The sequence below is a fragment of the Cucurbita maxima genome, unplaced genomic scaffold (genome assembly GCF_002738345.1).
Source record: "Cucurbita maxima cultivar Rimu unplaced genomic scaffold, Cmax_1.0 Cma_Scf00034, whole genome shotgun sequence".
NCBI lineage: Eukaryota > Viridiplantae > Streptophyta > Magnoliopsida > Cucurbitales > Cucurbitaceae > Cucurbita > Cucurbita maxima.
This window is the reverse complement of record NW_019272050.1, coordinates 456,525-473,996: the sequence shown is the minus strand read 5'-3', so window position 1 is coordinate 473,996 and position 17,472 is coordinate 456,525. Positions and strand designations below refer to the sequence as shown.

The following is a 17,472-nucleotide window of genomic DNA, read 5'->3' as shown; positions in this document are numbered from 1 at the left end:
TGGAATTACGAACTCAAAAGAGGGTCAAAAATAAAAATAATAATAATTGGGGAATAATTGGAATTTAAGGAAAAATAAAAATGAAAAAGCCGAAGTCAACGACCAGGTAAGCGACCTCGGTGTCGGCTACAGACTATGCATGGTGGTGGTGGCTTTCAATAATTTCGGCTCAAAGTTAATGATATAATTTTAAATTTTTTTGTTAATTTTTTAATTCTACAATTTAATTTGTTTAATTAAAAGTTTAATCTTAATAATACTTAAATGAATATATTAAATTTTGGTTAAATATTAAATTTGTTCTATAAATTTTTAAGTTTATAAAATTCCGTCTATTAAAACCTTTTTTTTCTTTTAAATTTATTTAAATTATCTCTAAAAAATCATAATTAATTAATTAATTAATTAATTTTATTTTATCTCTCAACGTCATAGCCCAATGGGCCTAAATGGGCCCTAGTGGGCCAAAAGTTCAGCCCGTGAGAGTTCTGACTTTTTGTTGCAGTTTCCTGGTTTAGTGGGGTGACCAATGACACATAAACCGACACGTCATCAGGTAAACCTAATTCAAACGGAAAAGATAGAAAAACGACACCGTTCGATGATTGTCCGCACTTTTCTGGTAAAGCCTCGTATGGTTCCTATAAAGAGGCAATTTTAACGCGAGAAAGAAAAAGTAAAAAATAAAAAAAAAATATTCCAATTTTGGGCTTGGTGACCATTGATGAAGCGGAACACCATAAAGCCAGTGAGTCGATCTAAGCCCTGAAGCTTTCTTTGTCTCTCTCCTTTCTTTCTCACTCCTCAACTCTCTGAAGCCCTAGCGATGGCTTCACGTAGACTTCTCTCATCTCTTCTCAGATCATCCGCTCGTAGAGCTTCCTCCAGATCTCCGTTCTCGAATCCCAATCCACGAATTTCACTCACCACAACGTCGCGCGCTTCTCCTTACGGGTATATTCTCAATCGCGTTGCTGAGTATGCGACTTCTGCTGCGGCGGCTGCGCCTCCGACACCTTCGCCTCCGGCGAAGGATGTTGGCAAAGGAGGAAAGATCACCGATGAGTTTACTGGTGCCGGTGCGGTTGGACAGGTGTGTCAGGTGATCGGTGCCGTTGTCGATGTGAGATTCGATGAAGGATTGCCGCCTATTCTTACTGCTCTTGAGGTTCTTGACAACTCGATCCGTTTGGTGCTCGAGGTCGCTCAGCATTTGGGGGAGAATATGGTTCGGACTATTGCTATGGATGGGACTGAAGGGCTTGTTAGAGGACAGCGCGTGCTCAATACTGGTTCTCCTATCACTGTAAGTTTTGGTATTTGCATAATCGCTACCGATTTGGTTAGGTTTAATGGCGTTTTGTTGTTTATTTACGTTTTGACTTTTTTGTATCGTTATATCGGTGTTGGTATGAATGAATTGAAATTGATTTTTGTTTCGCATGACGTGGGGTTGGTGATCAATGATATCCTCAGATCCACTTGTTATCATTTCATTGTCTGTGAATTTATAAGCAACGCATGATTTATGTAGCGAAATTTAGCTGGATAAGTGGATATGGATGGAAGTTTTAGGTAATTGCAATCCAGTAATTAAGTTATGACTGAGTTTGTGATCGATTGATTTCTTCTCGACATGATAGCGTCAGTGTATAGAAAGTCTTCTATAGACCTGTTCTTATGTGATCCTATTTTAGTTTTAAAATAGGCTGATGCTTAATAGATGAGATTTCAACGTTATCTAATTTATATCAAATTTCGTGATCCATTTGACCATTTTTTTAAATGGTGGATTGGTAGAGCGCTGTGTGTTCATCTACTTTTGTATGTTTCTGTTGACTGTTGCAGCTTCTGCACGTTTTTGAGTTTGATTGCCTCTTCCACTGATCAAAAAGTCATGCGTTTATGATATTTAGCTCCTGTTTCCCTATTATATATTACGTTTTACCTTTTGGGCAATTTCTTTATTGGTTGTTTATGTTTTTAGCCCTTCATTTTCTTCATATTTTAAGACGTTTTTCTTTACTAATTTTTTACTAATTTTTAAAAACTTGACAGGTGCCTGTTGGTAGGGCTACTCTTGGCCGTATCATAAACGTTATTGGAGAACCCATTGACGAGAGAGGCGATATTAGTAAGAAATCATGAAATCACGCAAAGAATTATAGATATTAATTTGGGTTTGGCATATAAGATTAATAACTATGTGGTGTTTTAACAGAGACCGACCACTTCCTTCCGATTCATAGAGAAGCTCCCGCATTTGTTGAGCAGGCAACTGAACAGCAGATTCTTGTCACTGGAATCAAGGTACAATGATGAATGTAGATTAGTTTATATTATATACTTGGATGACTTGACAAATGTTGCTCTGTGTGCAATGAAGTCATGTATACTGCTTGTTGGTTATAGGTTGTTGACCTTCTTGCGCCATACCAAAGAGGTGGAAAGATTGGACTGTTTGGTGGTGCTGGTGTAGGAAAAACTGTGCTCATTATGGAACTTATTAACAATGTCGCTAAAGCTCATGGTTTGTTTTGTGAAATACTTTCAATATAATGCTTTACTACTATTTTCGTTTTTACATATAATGCTTTACTACTATTTTCGTTTTTACATATAATGCTTTACTACTATTTTCGTTCATTAGTGCTTAATGTTCTCCTTTGATCAGGTGGTTTCTCTGTGTTTGCTGGTGTCGGTGAACGAACTCGTGAGGGCAATGACTTGTACAGGGAAATGATTGAAAGTGGTGTGATTAAGCTAGGTGACAAGCAGGTATCAATGGCTTTGATCACGATGAATTTCTTCATCTCCCTTTCTTTTCCCTGATTTTCTTTCCTACAAAATGAGTAATTGTAGGCTGAAAGCAAGTGTGCCCTTGTCTACGGTCAAATGAATGAGCCCCCGGGTGCTCGTGCTCGTGTTGGTCTTACTGGACTTACTGTGGCTGAGCACTTCCGTGATGCTGAAGGGCAAGATGTGCTTCTCTTCATTGACAACATTTTCCGTTTTACCCAGGTAAGCCTGCCTACTGAGGATCTTATCCATGGTCTGTGTCATCAAGATCCAGCCGTGCCATTGACATGTTGAGATTCTTATCAATATCTTATCTTGTTATAACGTTTCTTCTTCTGCTGGCTCACAGGCTAACTCAGAGGTGTCTGCTTTGCTCGGTCGTATCCCATCTGCGGTTGGTTACCAACCAACCTTGGCAACTGATCTTGGAGGCCTTCAAGAGCGTATCACAACCACAAAGAAAGGTTCTATCACCTCAGTTCAAGCTATCTACGTGCCTGCTGATGACTTGACAGATCCTGCTCCTGCTACCACATTTGCTCACTTGGACGCCACAACTGTGTTATCACGACAGGTGCAATCAGTTCCATTTCCGAGATGGTTTCTATTTTAATTCCACTTTATCTGACTCATTTCATGTAAACAGATCTCTGAGCTTGGTATTTATCCTGCTGTCGATCCATTGGACTCTACATCTCGTATGCTTTCTCCTCACATTTTGGGAGAGGAACACTACAACACTGCTCGTGGAGTACAGAAGGTCCTTCAAAACTACAAGAACTTGCAAGATATCATTGCCATTTTGGGTATGGATGAGCTTAGTGAAGATGACAAGTTGACGGTTGCACGTGCACGTAAGATCCAAAGGTTCTTGAGTCAGCCTTTCCACGTTGCAGAAGTCTTCACGGGTGCTCCTGGAAAATACGTCGACTTGAAAGAGAGTATCACCAGCTTCCAGGTACCTTCAAAATCACTCAATCCTTTCAGTTGATTACTTGTTTGTTTTCAGTCTTCATTTGGGGAGTTCTCCCAGCTGAATCATGCAACAATCCCATCAACTCATCGTTGTCGATGCACTCGAAAATGGATAAACTAGGAACTAATAATGGGTTTATTACTGTTGTTTGTTTGTATGAATAGGGTGTGTTGGATGGAAAGTACGACGATCTTTCAGAGCAATCGTTTTACATGGTCGGAGGAATTGAGGAAGTGATAGCCAAAGCAGAGAAGATTGCGAGGGAATCTGCTGCTTAGTTGACTCTTTTTTTCTTTTGATAATTATGAAAATTAATAATTTAGATGATGTGTTGGCGATGCCAGCAACAGAGCCTTTTTCAATTTTTTTTCCATTTTGTTGCGGTGTAACGGAACCAGAGATCTTCTGCTTTGTTGTTTTAGTCCGAAAGAGAGGGTTTTTCTCCACCAGCCTTGCCGTCGGCGGCTTTCTTCCTCCGCCCCCTCCCACCATTGCTTTTCTTGTGTCTGTTTTTTTTTTCTTTAATAAGGGGAGGAAACAGGACAGGACAGGACAGGACATGTACAATTTTTCCCTTTTCACGACAACTTTCTTACCTTATTATCGAACCCTCTTTTATACAATAGAATACCTTTCCCCTTACATTCCCATATAACATCAATTTTAATTTCTCAAAATCTTTTTTTCAAAACTCTTTCCATATCTCTTTGCTCCCGTTTTTTAAAATCTTTTTTTTGAGCAAATTGGCTTAGCTCACTTATCGTTGGAAAGTGAGTGCCGCACAATTGCAAGTCCGCTGTCATTAAAAGTGCGATTCAAATTGAATGATGAATCCATTTCTTCGTCTCTTTGCCAATAAATCAGAATTACTGTGGAAAATAGTAGGATCTGTCAGATTAGATTAACCCGTACATAAGATTGGATTAAGTTCTGAATAATCAGGAATTCCGCTTTCGTTTGTTGTTGAGTAGTGAGTGTCGGATGTTTAGATAATGAAGAAAAATCTTTCATCATTTCTTGAGAACTTGCACCTATTTGTTTGGGAACCCGTGAGTTTCCAATCTAGTAAATAGATATCTCTAATGAATATCTAAAAAATAAAATTGCTATTTCATTTTCTCGTATCTAAAATCACTTTTTACAAACTATTGCATGGCTCACTTGTCTCTAAAAATCGACTCACTTGTCCCTACCCAAGATTATATATCGTGAGCTGTTGTTATTTCTCTCTTGTTTGCTTATACAACGTATCTTTCGAAAATCTCTCACTGCCCTAATTTTCTAATTAAAATCAAGGCCAAAAGCTCGAGCATATTAAAATCGAGACCAGAGGCTCGAGCATACCTCGCTTGGCCGTAGGCGACGTAAGAACGAATTGGCTTAGCTCACTTATCGTTGGAAAGTTAGTTGCCGCACAATTAATCGATCTTAATTAAAATTTTAAATGATAAGTAGTGTTTTTTAAAACAAAAAATTGGAGTTTTTAAATTATTTGGTAAAATTTTTGAATTTGATACACAAATTGATTTTTTTTTTCTTTTTAATTTGTCAAACATATCTTTGAAATATATTCAATATAAAATATAAAATTTAAAATATAATATACCTTTTTTCAATATAAAATATAATATACTTTTTTTAAAAATGATTGGTGAATTATACTTTAATTTTAAAGTTGGTGAATTATACTTTTGTAATTTTCTTTTTTCTTTTTAAATTCTTACAAATTTGTTTTACAATATAAACGGTGAGTGATATGAAAATATTAAAATAGGAAAAATTATATTAATTATTTTTTAATAAAAAAATTATATAATTTTAAAATTAAAAATTACTTCCGTACCTTCAAGTTTCAACCTATCAAGCGCCCGAGAATGCTCCAAACAAAGGCAAATCGATCTAATATCGTCTCATATCTCGCCACGTGTAACTTCAAATAAGTTCGCCCCCACTCGATTATTGCTTTTAGCGGCGCGTTTTATTCAATCGCCACCCATCGCAACCTACCTTCCCGCCGAAGTCACCGGTCGGCTTTGTCCCTTCCCCGCCATTAACGCCCAAACTCCAAATTATATCAAAAAGCTCCGTGGCCATGTCTTTCTCCATTTCCTCAACTCTTTCCCTTTCCGCTTCCTCTTCTCTTCCCCATGCTCTCTTTCCCCCTCCCCACTCTTCCATGTCTCTCCTCCGCCGCCTGACATCCGGCCGTCTTAGATTCAACATCCCTCAACCTCCCAGACGATTCGCCACCGCGGCTGCTGCAGCCGTACGCCAGGATACTGCTTCTTGGACCCACGCTCCTCTTATCGAAGTCGAGCCCGCTGCCGAGTCTCTCTTCCACGTTTCCATAGACGTGTCCGACGCGCCGGACCTCGTTGCTTCACACACGCGTGCTGGTCAGTACCTGCAGCTTCGTGTCCCTGACGTGGAGAAACCGACGTTCCTAGCCATCGCGTCTCCTCCATCTCTTGCGTCTTCGGAAGGCGTGTTTCAGTTCCTCGTGAAAAACGTGGAGGGATCGATCGCTGAGCTTTTATGTGGATTAAAGAAAGGAGATGTCGTGCAACTCAATCAGGTCATGGGAAGCGGATTCGATGTCGATCAAATCGCGCCGCCGCAGAATTACCCAACCGTTTTCATTTTTGCCACTGGATCTGCAATCAGGTGCGCCACTTATTCTCGTTGCAGAAGTTTAGTCTCCTAAGCTTCGCTTTTCCCCATGCCTTGCTTTCTAGTTGTAGGTTCTTTGTTAAATTTCTAGTTAAGAACGAATTGGACTTGGAAGATTTTGAAACTCGAATGCATACAGGCATAGCAAGATTATATATTGAATTTGTTTCCTTTAGCTTTAGCTCCTGGTGTAGAAAGCAGAAAGCGAAGAGCTAAAAGTGGTGGTTTAAAGTGGTTTATTAAGGGATGGGAAGGTTTGAGTAGAACAACCATTAAGGCAGTTTGTGATAGTAGTTTCTTTGCTTGGAACTCAGATGTTGATCAGGTTCCTAGACAAAAGTATGTAAAAAATGAGAGCCGTTCATGTTTTGCATTGTTTATATGTCTGACATGTGTCTGCATTGTGGATAACTGCAAGCAAGATTGAAGAAATTTATCAGAAGCTAACATAAACACTCAAATAATCTCCCTTATAGTATCATCTTATGATTCAAAACCTGTCATAACAAGGGCTAGAGACCTATTGGAGGTTATTGAATAGCCTAAAGAACGGGCAGCTAGTTGATGGGAAACACAGGAATTTTGAATCTCAGGAGATTTTACATGTAAATATTTCTCTGTCTTCCTCACTAACAGAATCACGATTCAATGTGGCAGACTGTCTAAACTCTAAAGGCATTGATGCAGCCTACGGTTCGAAAAGGGAGTATATGTTTGAGATGAGGTCAAGATCAATTTTGTCTCAAAGATTGTTCAAATTAAGTAGTTTGAATGTGTCTAAACTTTGCTGCTGTGCAGAGTTCACTTCACCAAAATTATTATCATTGTGACACCCAATTAAAGGAGGGATACGTGAACGAACCAAGACCAGATTAGAATGAGAGTGATTCTAAGGATAGGATGGTTAAGAAATGCTTAAAAGAACTAAAACTAATTACTTATATCATCAAAGTGCACTTTTCTTTTTGGTGGCGCAATCATAGGAACTCTAAAGTTAAGTGTGTTCAGCGCTCAATTTGTGATATCTTATGTATTTAGATTAGAAACATTGTGGATTATCAATTCAGTGAAGTTAGAAGTCAGGGCTGTAAATGTAATTAGGTGAATAGATTCCCTCTTCAATGCCTCGTTGTTGTCCTTGTTAGGGACTCTGGTAGATTCCAACATTACCACTGTCTGCTCCTCCACTCCCTAAAGAAGAGAAACGGGGGCATTGTCACAGTTTATAACCTTATTTGTTTTTTTTTTTTTTTTTTTTTTTTTGTAGTGATTTCTCAGTGGTAGAATTTGTTATATATCTTGAATATTTCCTCTTTGTATGAACCTTTAAGTAAGCCTTCTATACTTCTCAAAATATATATAAAAAAAAAGGCCACATTTATGATTTTCATGTTAATTATTTGGACACAACCTACTCGTATTTTGTGGGCTTTGGGTGAAGATATTGAGATATTATATTTTCTTAATTGGTAATCGGCTTCTTATGTAGGACGTGACATGGTTATTAGTCTAGTTTTTCATTACCTTGATAGGCCGAGTACCCTGGTGGTGCATTCCTTAGCTATAGGATAAGATGGTGTTAATAGGTCTAGCATTTCATTTGATTTTATTTGTTACTAGTCCTTGTCGAACGATTCACTCTACTGCTTCTCCTACTTCATTTTTTATTTTAACGTTTTGAAGTACACAATCACACATACAACGTGAGTGTTGATACACTCATTTGCTGCTCAATGTGCCAGTTATTCCACACCTCAAGAACTTTGGTATATTTTTTGTGAACAATATTGATCCGTCAATTGTAGGAACTAACTTCAGTTTGTTTACTTTTTCATTTGCTTTACTGGTCTAACTGTTTACTTATCTATTTTTGTTTAGTCCAATACGATCTCTAATTGAGTCGGGCTTCGGGGCGGTTAAGAGGTCTGATGTGAGGCTATATTATGGGGCAAGAAACCTCAAAAGGATGGCTTATCAGGTTTAGTCAGTATTTGCTTGTTGCATTGCAGCTTACCATCTACCCAACAAGATCTATGAAATTCATTTGTTTCTTCCTTTTATAGGATAGATTTAAAGATTGGGAGTCTTCTGGTATTAAGGTCGTGCCAGTATTGTCACAACCTGAAAATGATTGGACTGGTGAAAGTGGCTATGTCCAGGTAGGTGTGGTCTGACCTTAGACGTCCTACTTCTGTTGAACTCGTAGGAATTTTTGTTAATGGGAACGAAATGTTTTTGTTCTTGTTATAGGCTGCCTTCACTAGAGCAAAGAAAGCTTTCGACCCTCTCTCTACTGGTGTCATACTCTGTGGTCAGAAACAGATGGCTGAGGTAGTCTCTGCGCCATGGTTATTATCACCCCTTAGTTCATTGCTATCTCTGGATTGTTCTATGATTCTTGAAAAGATTTCTAACTTGAATCATAAATCTGATACTTTTGAACGCAAGTCATTCTGTGTAATGTCTCGGCTCGACTAAAGAGATGATCTCTAACGCAAGCGCTTCGTTTTTCTTGTCTTTCTTTACAGGAAGTTACGTCAATTCTTTTAGCAGATGGAGTCTCTAGTGAGAAGATACTAAAGAATTTTTGAACAAACAAGGAGAGTATAGTATTGTTGTATCATCAATTTGGTCAAAGATGTTTATATTCGTTTTTTCACCCTACTGATGAAGGTACGCACCTCAGCTTGAACTACATAATAAAAGTATTTTAGGGACTAGAAGATGAACACTATATATATGACCAGAATTTTCTGGACTGATGCTAATACCTTGCCAATTCCAAATTGAGTGATTTTGCTCGTCTGTTGCTAACGTTTTTATGCTATATTTGGTTGCCAACCACTTGAAACACCCTTTAGGTAAAAAATGTGGAAGTGTACAAATTGACAAAGGAATGGTAGAAACCTAAAGCCACCATGATCATCATACTTGACAAATTAAGTGATTCCGGATTTGACATTGTCGAAGCATTGTCTCAAATCAAGACGTTAGCGTTTTCTATGGAGGGTAAGGTAAGATTTGACTTAACCCGACTCGACCTCGGTCTAATCAAATATATAATTATTGGAATAATTGTTGGAAACTCAAATGGTGGATATGCAAGCATGATAACTTATACACGGTTCTATATTGCCATGAATCTATTAACTTTTGCTCACATTGTATAATTTAGTCTATGTACCGAAACCGATAACATTGGAAAGATCCTCTTTTGACTCTCTTTAGCCTAATATCTCTATTCCTTGAGAGGTCTTTCACTAGCAGATTTTCCAGAAAAATTCATTTATTCTGGTGCGAGTCCTCAAATATTCACGCAGTGCAAGTGTATCAGAGTAGCAAAAGATTAATCAAAAGATTAATCAAAAGATTTAGGTTATAACTATAGGAATGGAGTAGCTGTAGAATTAGCAGCCAAGAGTCGTGCGGCCTATATAATGTGATATATAATTGTAATGCCTAAATTACAAGCAACAAGCCATTCAGAAGCAATCCACATAAAACAAACATATGCAGCCGGAATCCTGGAATGATCAACCCAATATCAGAATCATTACGAGGTTAATGAGGATTCTTGGAACGATCGTGGTTGTTTCCATCAGGGTCATCGTCGTTATATTTTTCATCTATCTTGGTCGACCCATTGAATGAATGCTTGTTCTCACCTGAATGATGGTGGTGCCGATGTTTGTGATGGTGATTTTCTCTCTTGTGCCGAGATTGTAGTGCTGATTCTTCTTCATGATTATCGTCAGATGACTTCCCTGAAGACTGGCTTCTAGCCTCATGCCTGCCATAATTACAATCTAAAGAATCGATACTACACGATCGATGGGATTGCCCGTGTCGATGGTGGGGCCTGTGGTGCCTTACATGCCTTTTCCTTCGCAAACTAGTATCATCCTCACTGCTAGAATCGTCAGATGATGAATAGTTAGGTCGCCTATGATGTTTGTGACGCCGGGAGTGACTTCTTTTAGTTGTCTCAATATCATCGTTAGAAGAACCGGAGTAACTTTCATCGGAACTTGAATCATCATGAATATGTCTTCTATGGTTTCTCTTCTTCCTCCTATCTTCTTCAGAGTGGCCACCAATTTCATCGCTGCTGACATCATTAGACGAGCGACGACGTTTCGGTTTTCTCTTGGATTTTCTATCCTTCATCTTCTCATAGTCACCTGAATCAGAGTGGCTATGTTTCCTGTGCTTCCTATGAATTCGCTTACCTGCTCTCCGTCCTCCCTCATGATCAGCCTTTGCCTTGGCCGCAGCTTCAAGTTTTTGTTCCCATTTCAATGGAGCTTCCTTCTTCTCCAAAGCTCTCTTCTTCTTCTCCTCAACCAATTGGAAGAATTTCTTGGTGTCCATTCAGATACAAAAACCAGCTCAATACCTGCATTTTGGTATGACAATGGCCGGAAGTGCATCTCACAGAAGAGAAAAAACAATGTTAGTTCTTCCCATCAAAATATGCACTTCAATAACATCTCTGCTATATTGCAATTATATCCAATTTCAACAAACACAAAAGATAACGTAGGATGCTACTTTCTCGTACAAAAAAATTGTGACATCTCACATCTGTCGGAGAAGAGAACAAAACATCATTTATAAGGGGTGAAAACCTCTCCCTAATAGACGCGTTTTAAAAACCTTGAGGGGAAGCTCGAAAGGGAAAGCCCAAGGAGAACAATATCTACTAGTAGTGGACTTGGACCGTTACAAATGGTATTAGAGCCGAACACTAGGCGATGTGCCAGCGAGAAAGCTGAATCCCGAAGGGGGTTGACAAGAGGCAGAGCCGAAGGGGGGTGGATTGAGCGCTCCCACATCGATTGAAGAGGGGAATGAGTGCCAACGAGGACGCTGGCCCCAAAAGGGGTAGATTGTGAGATCCCACGTCAGTTAGGGGAGGAGAACGAAACACCCTTTATAATAGTGTGGAAACCTCTCCCTAACAGAAGGATTTTAAAAAACTTGAGAGGAAGCCCAAAAGGAAAGCTTAAAGAGGACAATATCCGCTGGCGGTAGACTTAGGCCGTTACAAAAATACATATAACATGCCGAGCAGAAAATGATTCAAGTAGCTGAAGCACATAATAACCAATGCAACTTGACATAGAGACCAACCATTCAGCTAGCCAATTTGACATAAGACACCAACCACTATGATCATTCATATACCTAGCTAAGTTGAAACAAGACCCAGTTGATACCCAAAACATCATATAATTTAATCTCAATTGTTCTAACAAGAATTTACCAACATACATTCATCAGAAAAAGGTAAGTTCCGTGGCGATAATTGCAAAACTAAGAAAATTCTTCTACGATGTTTCCAATCTTGGTTTTGATCAACTTCAACTTGTCAGCCACAAACGTATTAGCGCCAAAACACGTACATTAAGAACATAAGCAGCACAATTCACGTAAAACCCCAAAAACAAAGGACCCAAAACCCTTGGCAAAAGAGGTTTTGTTCAGAATAACTCTAAACTAGAAAAAGAAAAACATCAACACGCGATCCATACCACAAGATTACTCGCAAGTTTATAAACGCATCAAGCAACAGAATCAACCATCCATAAAACTCAGATCTATCTAAAACGGAAAAAGACGAAGAACAGAAAACCATCGCTAGACATGATGAGCAAGGGACATAATTAGGAATTGGAACCGTACCTGATCCTGAAGGAGAGGGGAAACAAGATTGCAAGAGAAATCGGAAGATCGAATAACGAAGAAGGAGATGGTTAGGGTTCTGTTTGACTTCGCGTCGACTCAAGTTCACCTTTCCAGAAACGCCCGGTGGATGACCGAATTGGGGAGCAAAGGGCCCTTTTTATAGACAGAAAAGACGTTCATGCTCTACGCGTTCTCTGCCGCCACCGTTCACCACGTGCTCTTCTCTTTCCTTTTCCTTTCCTCCGCCTCCCTAAATTAAATTTTAATCAAATTTCATTCTAATAACTGATAATTAATTATTTCAAGCTTTTTAAATTGTTAAATTCTACTCAATATATTATTTACAAAAATATTTTTAGGCTAAAGACCCTTAAAATTTTATTTAATGGCGAAGGGTAAACGTAACGTGAAGACTTGATAATATATACGAATAGAATCGAGGCGGGCCATTGAGCTAATAGCCTGTTGTGCGGACCTCCCGCTGGGGCGAAGCACTACTGAACAATTCATATATCACGTCGAGATGGACGACTTGTGTCTTTCCGCCGCGGGCTCTTTTTTGATTTTTAGTGTTGTTATGGGCCCGATAGTCGATACATAGACGAAAGACTTGCACGTCAATCAAATCACCCTAAACTAATTTAATTTCTAATTATTAACGAGATAATTTGATGAATAAGTTATAGGTTAAACAAACATGTGTTATCACTAAAATATTAATTCATTATAAAACAGTCAATAAATCAAATCAAATCAAATTCTTAGTGTTACAAGGCTATATGAAAACAAATATATAATTTATTAAACTTTTATTGACAAGAAAAATAGACTAAATATATGTTTAATCTATAATGTTCGAAAATTTAATCTTAAAAAAATAGATGAGTGGAATTGGATATGTATATTTTAGAATGCAAACGCTACGAAGAGTGATCTAAAGTTACCAACTCTACAAACTAGTAATGAATATATTGAACGTTCATGTCGCGCACGTTCATTAAGGTAATATCTACTATCTAGTAGTCATTTTTTAGGTACAAAAAACTGAACATTCTGCATCATATTACCTCAGAGATAAGTCTCTTCAATATATTTGCATACATAATATATCACAACAGCTCATAATCCTCGTCGATTCTCTATCGTTACGTTACATCTAGGGGTCGGGGACGGATTGTACAATTTATTCCTATATACGAGAATAAACGTCATCCCACCATACAAACACAGATCAAGCGAAAGGGTTGAGCCAACACCGAAACCATATGGATTCAGTAGTAAGGTCTCGAGAATTAGCGATGCATGCATGCACACAAGTCTTCATTTATGCACAGATACCTTACAGGAGTATGTCTTCTTAGATATCCATGTTATCAAAGATATCTTCATCTTCCTCGTAGGCTCTCCCGTCCAAATGGAATCCCTCAGCCATCAAATTACTGCCACACCAAAGCTGATGATAAATATAACGGTCGTTATAAATTAGTTGAAAGTTTTGGAGCAAGCAACTAAGCATAGCGTACCTTAAACACCAGAAGCGGAAGCTAACGACACGCTTTAACTTTCGATTATAAAAGAAGAAATTGAAGGACCATCTGATGAAGCACACAACAAATATACCAAAGGTTACATACATATATACATTCCTAGATATTGAACTAACATTTTAGGCCACAATATAAATCGAAATACACATACGTTGCCCCCCTCTCTATGGACGGATCCGCATCAGAATTCGGGTTGTAACTGTAAATTTCACATTCTGCTAGTTTTACAACCTGCACGTGCAAGGCAAGGGGTTGTTAATATGCCTAATATCGCCATCTACATCCATTTAGACCACACATACCTCATCAAGAGCCTTATATGTCATATCAAGTAAGGAACCACCCTCATTATTCTCAACCCATTCCTGCAATCGGTATTCGAGGATGTACGAACGTATCAACAAGAAGTTGTTGGAAAATGAGTTCTTCATCAACAAGACATTATTGCTAAATACTATGATATAGAAATCTGCCACCACATTAGGGGCCCAAACCTCTCCTCTCCAGTTCTCACAATGAAAAATCAACCATAATAATAGCCACATCTCCATAAACATTCAAATCAACAAAAGATCCAAAAGTACGTAGACATATTTTGATCCCAAACCAATTGAGCGTATAAGAAATAAGATGGTGAATTTTCGTGCAGATATTCATGGCTGCCCAAACTAACAGGAAAAAAAATGAAAGTAAAATTGCAGCCTACTCCACATTCGAGGAAAGGGAGAATTTAACAGAAGCTAATTAAGCAAAAATAATCTTCAATAACACCCAAACCATGCTAGAAAATTAATACTTGAGTTGCTAGGTTATTATGTATTCACACGGACATCTCACGACATCAATTAGCACAAACAAGTGTGCCCACAGAAATAGTACCTTAGATGCTTCTAACATGTACGCATCAAAGATCTGTTTGAAACTGTCCCAGCTTTCCTCTGTAAAGAACTGGTGTGCTTGCATTGCACTAGTAAACAACAGAAATGTAGGCAAATATCATAGTAAGGAAGCACAATGAAACTACAGAAACTTCAGTATAATTCAGATAATGCAAAAGTTCAGCACCAACGCACTAACTGGAGAGTATTAGACTTGGAAATGGAGAGACTTGAACTCTCAGCTCCTAGAGCAACAGTTCATTGAAACTGTCTGTCATTCCTTTTGACAACACTCCCAATACAATTTTTACAAGGAGGAATATAAAGTGGGTTGCCATGTCGCCCAATAAGCTGACAGTAGCATTACCCATAATCCTCCGTCATAGTTCTTTACAAAAACTAATGATGGCATGCATGAAGTGGTGCACGATCATTTTGGCAGATATGAGATACCTGAAGTCATAATCCGGGTACACATGATTGAGGGTGAGAACCAAGTATATCAGAGTTTTTCGGCTGCCATGAAGTTAAACTTGTCAAAGAACCATATAATACAATAACCACCAAGGACATCATATCCAAGTTGGCATTCAATACCTTGATCTGCTCAATAAAAATTCATCTGGTGAAGAAGAGTCTGCATCAGATGATTTCCCAAGATAGTCAAGAATCTGAAGAAGTCGAAGACAAACAATAAGAAACCAGCTGCGAATATTTTTCCACTTCAAACATATGGCAGCACATTCACATATGTATGCATTTAATATGCAACAGCATACACATCAAAATTGAAAGTTGTGCAGTTTGAACGGGCAAGGTAGCCCGTTATTACCATGAGTCTAATGGTATATACTAATGAGGATAAGCTTCCAATAAATGTTTTAAGGGCTTTTTAACAACATACGACAAGAAGTGAGAAATAAACAACCATGTCATAAATAGATTGAAACATCCTTACCTCATTCTCCAAGCTTAAAGATAGTTTCTTGTCTATTCCTGTATGTTTACCTTAACAAACATAAAAAAATAATGAAAGTTTACATTTCAAGAAATCTTAAATATATAGACCAGATGAGCATAAATTTACAGTTATGCACCCAAGCACACATATTCTTACAAGAATAAGCTTCTAGGCATCCCTTGATAGTACGTTCTCCAAGATTCAAATGGCTCAAGAAATCATTCAACCTATAACAACAGTCATGCAAAATTCAAATTTGAGTAAGAGAAAGGAAAAAAAAAAAAAACGTGCCTGAAGAAAATATGAGAAGGGAAAATCATTGAAATAGACCATGATTTGATTTCACTAGACAAACCTATCAAACGGGGTGTATTCTAGGAACTTCATTGGCTAACTTGCGGGCAGATACAGAAACTTCCGTGCTTACTCCTGGGTAGTTTGGTGCAAATTCGCCTTCAATAGTGCAGTTGATCTTTATGATTGCATATAACAGAGCATTATATGTAAATATAAAAAATATAATGTATAAAACTTTGGGTCTGCTAAGAACAATACGAGATGATCAAGAACCTATTATAAAAGTCACCAACCATTGGAAAAACTGGTAATATGGAATACACTTCTAATAAATTAACAATCATCTTAACCGAGAAATCAGGTAATGACCCAGTAGCATACTAACTCATATTGAATCACGTATCAAACTACACTGCTATAGAACCCATGCTAGTAATGGTACGCAAAAATCACCAGCAAGTAAAATTAATAAAAGCAAAAGGCAGTAACAATCGAAGCCGATCACAAGGAGTGAACATGAAATTAGAAAGAATCTTCATAATGGACCAAATTATCAAAGTAACGGCAAGAATTTTTCTAAAACAAAATTAAAATTTATTAAAAAAAACATGAAATTAAAATGCTGCACGAGAACGAAGGCTGCCACTTTCATCTAATAACCCATTTCTTCTCAAGCCAGTAATTCACCCTCGCTTCACGCAATGTGCTTCAAAACTAATGAATTAGATTCTTAAATCAAGGTCGCCCTCGAACTAACATTTCAATCCCCGTGCAACCTTTTTTAGCTCCGAATGAGCACAGCAACCTAATATTCATCTAATAATCCACTTCTTCTCAAGCCAGTAATTCACCCTCGCATCACGCAATGTCCTTCAAAACTAATGAATTAGATTCTTAAATCAAGCTCGCCCTAGAACTAACATTTCAATCCCCGTGAAACCTTTTTGGCTCCGAATGAGCACAGCAATCTAATATTCATCCCTACACACCTTGATTGAATTAAAAATTCCCCAAAAATATCAATAACAAGGAGAACGTACAGTGATTTTTCAACAAAAACAAATCACCACCAAACGAACAAAAAAGATCCCCAAACGAGCAATCGAACGAAATGTAAACAAATCTAACATGAATTGAGAGCACACCTTGCAATCAAAAGCGCTCGAACGAAGATGTATTTGACGAGTAAACGACTGGTTTATATCCAAAATCTGATTATTGTGATGGAATTGAACAGGTTACAGAACTCTCGAAAATGGGTTCTATGAGCCCTATATTCGAATATTCTACCGGGAATTTTCGGGTATGTATTGGTGACCGGTGGTTGTTGGGTCGTGATTTCCGAACGACGTCGTTTACAGCCTTTTTAAGAACTATGGGCCGAAGTATAAAAGCCCAGCCCAATTAAAACGCATGGTTGGCCCAATTTTTAAGGCGGGTCGTGAAAAATGTGTGTAATTAAAAAAATAATAATAATAATAATCAAAACAATTATAAAAATAATTGATGAATTTTGTTACAATAATAAACCTGACGAATATGGGACACGTGTAATTAAAACATTTTAATTTTTTAATAAAAATTATTTTATTTTTTATTTTTACAAAATTTTTAATTTATTTTTAGATTCAAAATTTCCTCCATTTTTATGTTTTT

The 17,472-nt window shown here is 37.8% G+C and overlaps 4 protein-coding genes across 7 annotated transcripts; 2 read left to right on the top strand and 2 right to left on the bottom strand.

Annotated features, from left to right (window-relative positions):
• Positions 1–720: 720 nt before the first annotated feature.
• Positions 721–4,395, top strand: LOC111467593 (ATP synthase subunit beta, mitochondrial). Its single transcript, XM_023112561.1, has 9 exons — positions 721–1,306; positions 2,059–2,134; positions 2,222–2,310; positions 2,413–2,530; positions 2,675–2,778; positions 2,863–3,021; positions 3,149–3,373; positions 3,446–3,757; positions 3,940–4,395. The coding sequence occupies exons 1-9, from the start codon at positions 827–829 to the stop codon at positions 4,051–4,053; spliced, it is 1,677 nt and encodes a 558-aa protein (XP_022968329.1). The 5' UTR covers positions 721–826; the 3' UTR covers positions 4,054–4,395.
• A 1,248-nt stretch (positions 4,396–5,643) lies between these two features.
• LOC111467814 (fruit protein pKIWI502-like) lies at positions 5,644–9,239 on the top strand. Its single transcript, XM_023112889.1, has 5 exons — positions 5,644–6,439; positions 8,324–8,423; positions 8,509–8,604; positions 8,696–8,776; positions 8,974–9,239. Exons 1-5 carry the CDS (start codon positions 5,868–5,870, stop codon positions 9,034–9,036), a joined length of 912 nt encoding a protein of 303 aa, XP_022968657.1. The 5' UTR covers positions 5,644–5,867; the 3' UTR covers positions 9,037–9,239.
• A 567-nt stretch (positions 9,240–9,806) lies between these two features.
• LOC111467816 (uncharacterized zinc finger CCHC domain-containing protein At4g19190-like) lies at positions 9,807–12,309 on the bottom strand. 2 transcript variants are annotated; one of them, XM_023112891.1, is made up of 2 exons: positions 12,131–12,309; positions 9,807–10,841 (listed from the first exon to the last, which is right to left on the bottom strand). In XM_023112891.1, exon 2 carries the CDS (start codon positions 10,814–10,816, stop codon positions 10,007–10,009), a length of 810 nt encoding a protein of 269 aa, XP_022968659.1. In that variant the 5' UTR covers positions 10,817–10,841; positions 12,131–12,309; the 3' UTR covers positions 9,807–10,006. The 2 variants fall into 2 exon arrangements, with proteins under 2 accessions (XP_022968659.1, XP_022968658.1); XM_023112890.1 differs by having other exon boundaries at positions 9,807–10,875; positions 12,131–12,308.
• Positions 12,310–13,170: 861 nt separating this feature from the next.
• On the bottom strand, positions 13,171–17,102 carry LOC111467817 (repressor of RNA polymerase III transcription MAF1 homolog). Of its 3 annotated transcripts, none has more exons than XM_023112895.1 (11): positions 16,962–17,102; positions 15,875–15,991; positions 15,676–15,746; positions 15,517–15,566; positions 15,156–15,229; positions 15,012–15,074; positions 14,560–14,647; positions 13,983–14,045; positions 13,832–13,911; positions 13,657–13,728; positions 13,171–13,586 (listed from the first exon to the last, which is right to left on the bottom strand). In XM_023112895.1, the coding sequence occupies exons 2-11, from the start codon at positions 15,904–15,906 to the stop codon at positions 13,565–13,567; spliced, it is 615 nt and encodes a 204-aa protein (XP_022968663.1). In that variant the 5' UTR covers positions 15,907–15,991; positions 16,962–17,102; the 3' UTR covers positions 13,171–13,564. The 3 variants fall into 3 exon arrangements, with proteins under 3 accessions (XP_022968663.1, XP_022968660.1, XP_022968662.1); XM_023112892.1 differs by having other exon boundaries at positions 13,171–13,572; XM_023112894.1 differs by having other exon boundaries at positions 13,171–13,572; positions 15,875–15,972.
• Positions 17,103–17,472: the final 370 nt, after the last annotated feature.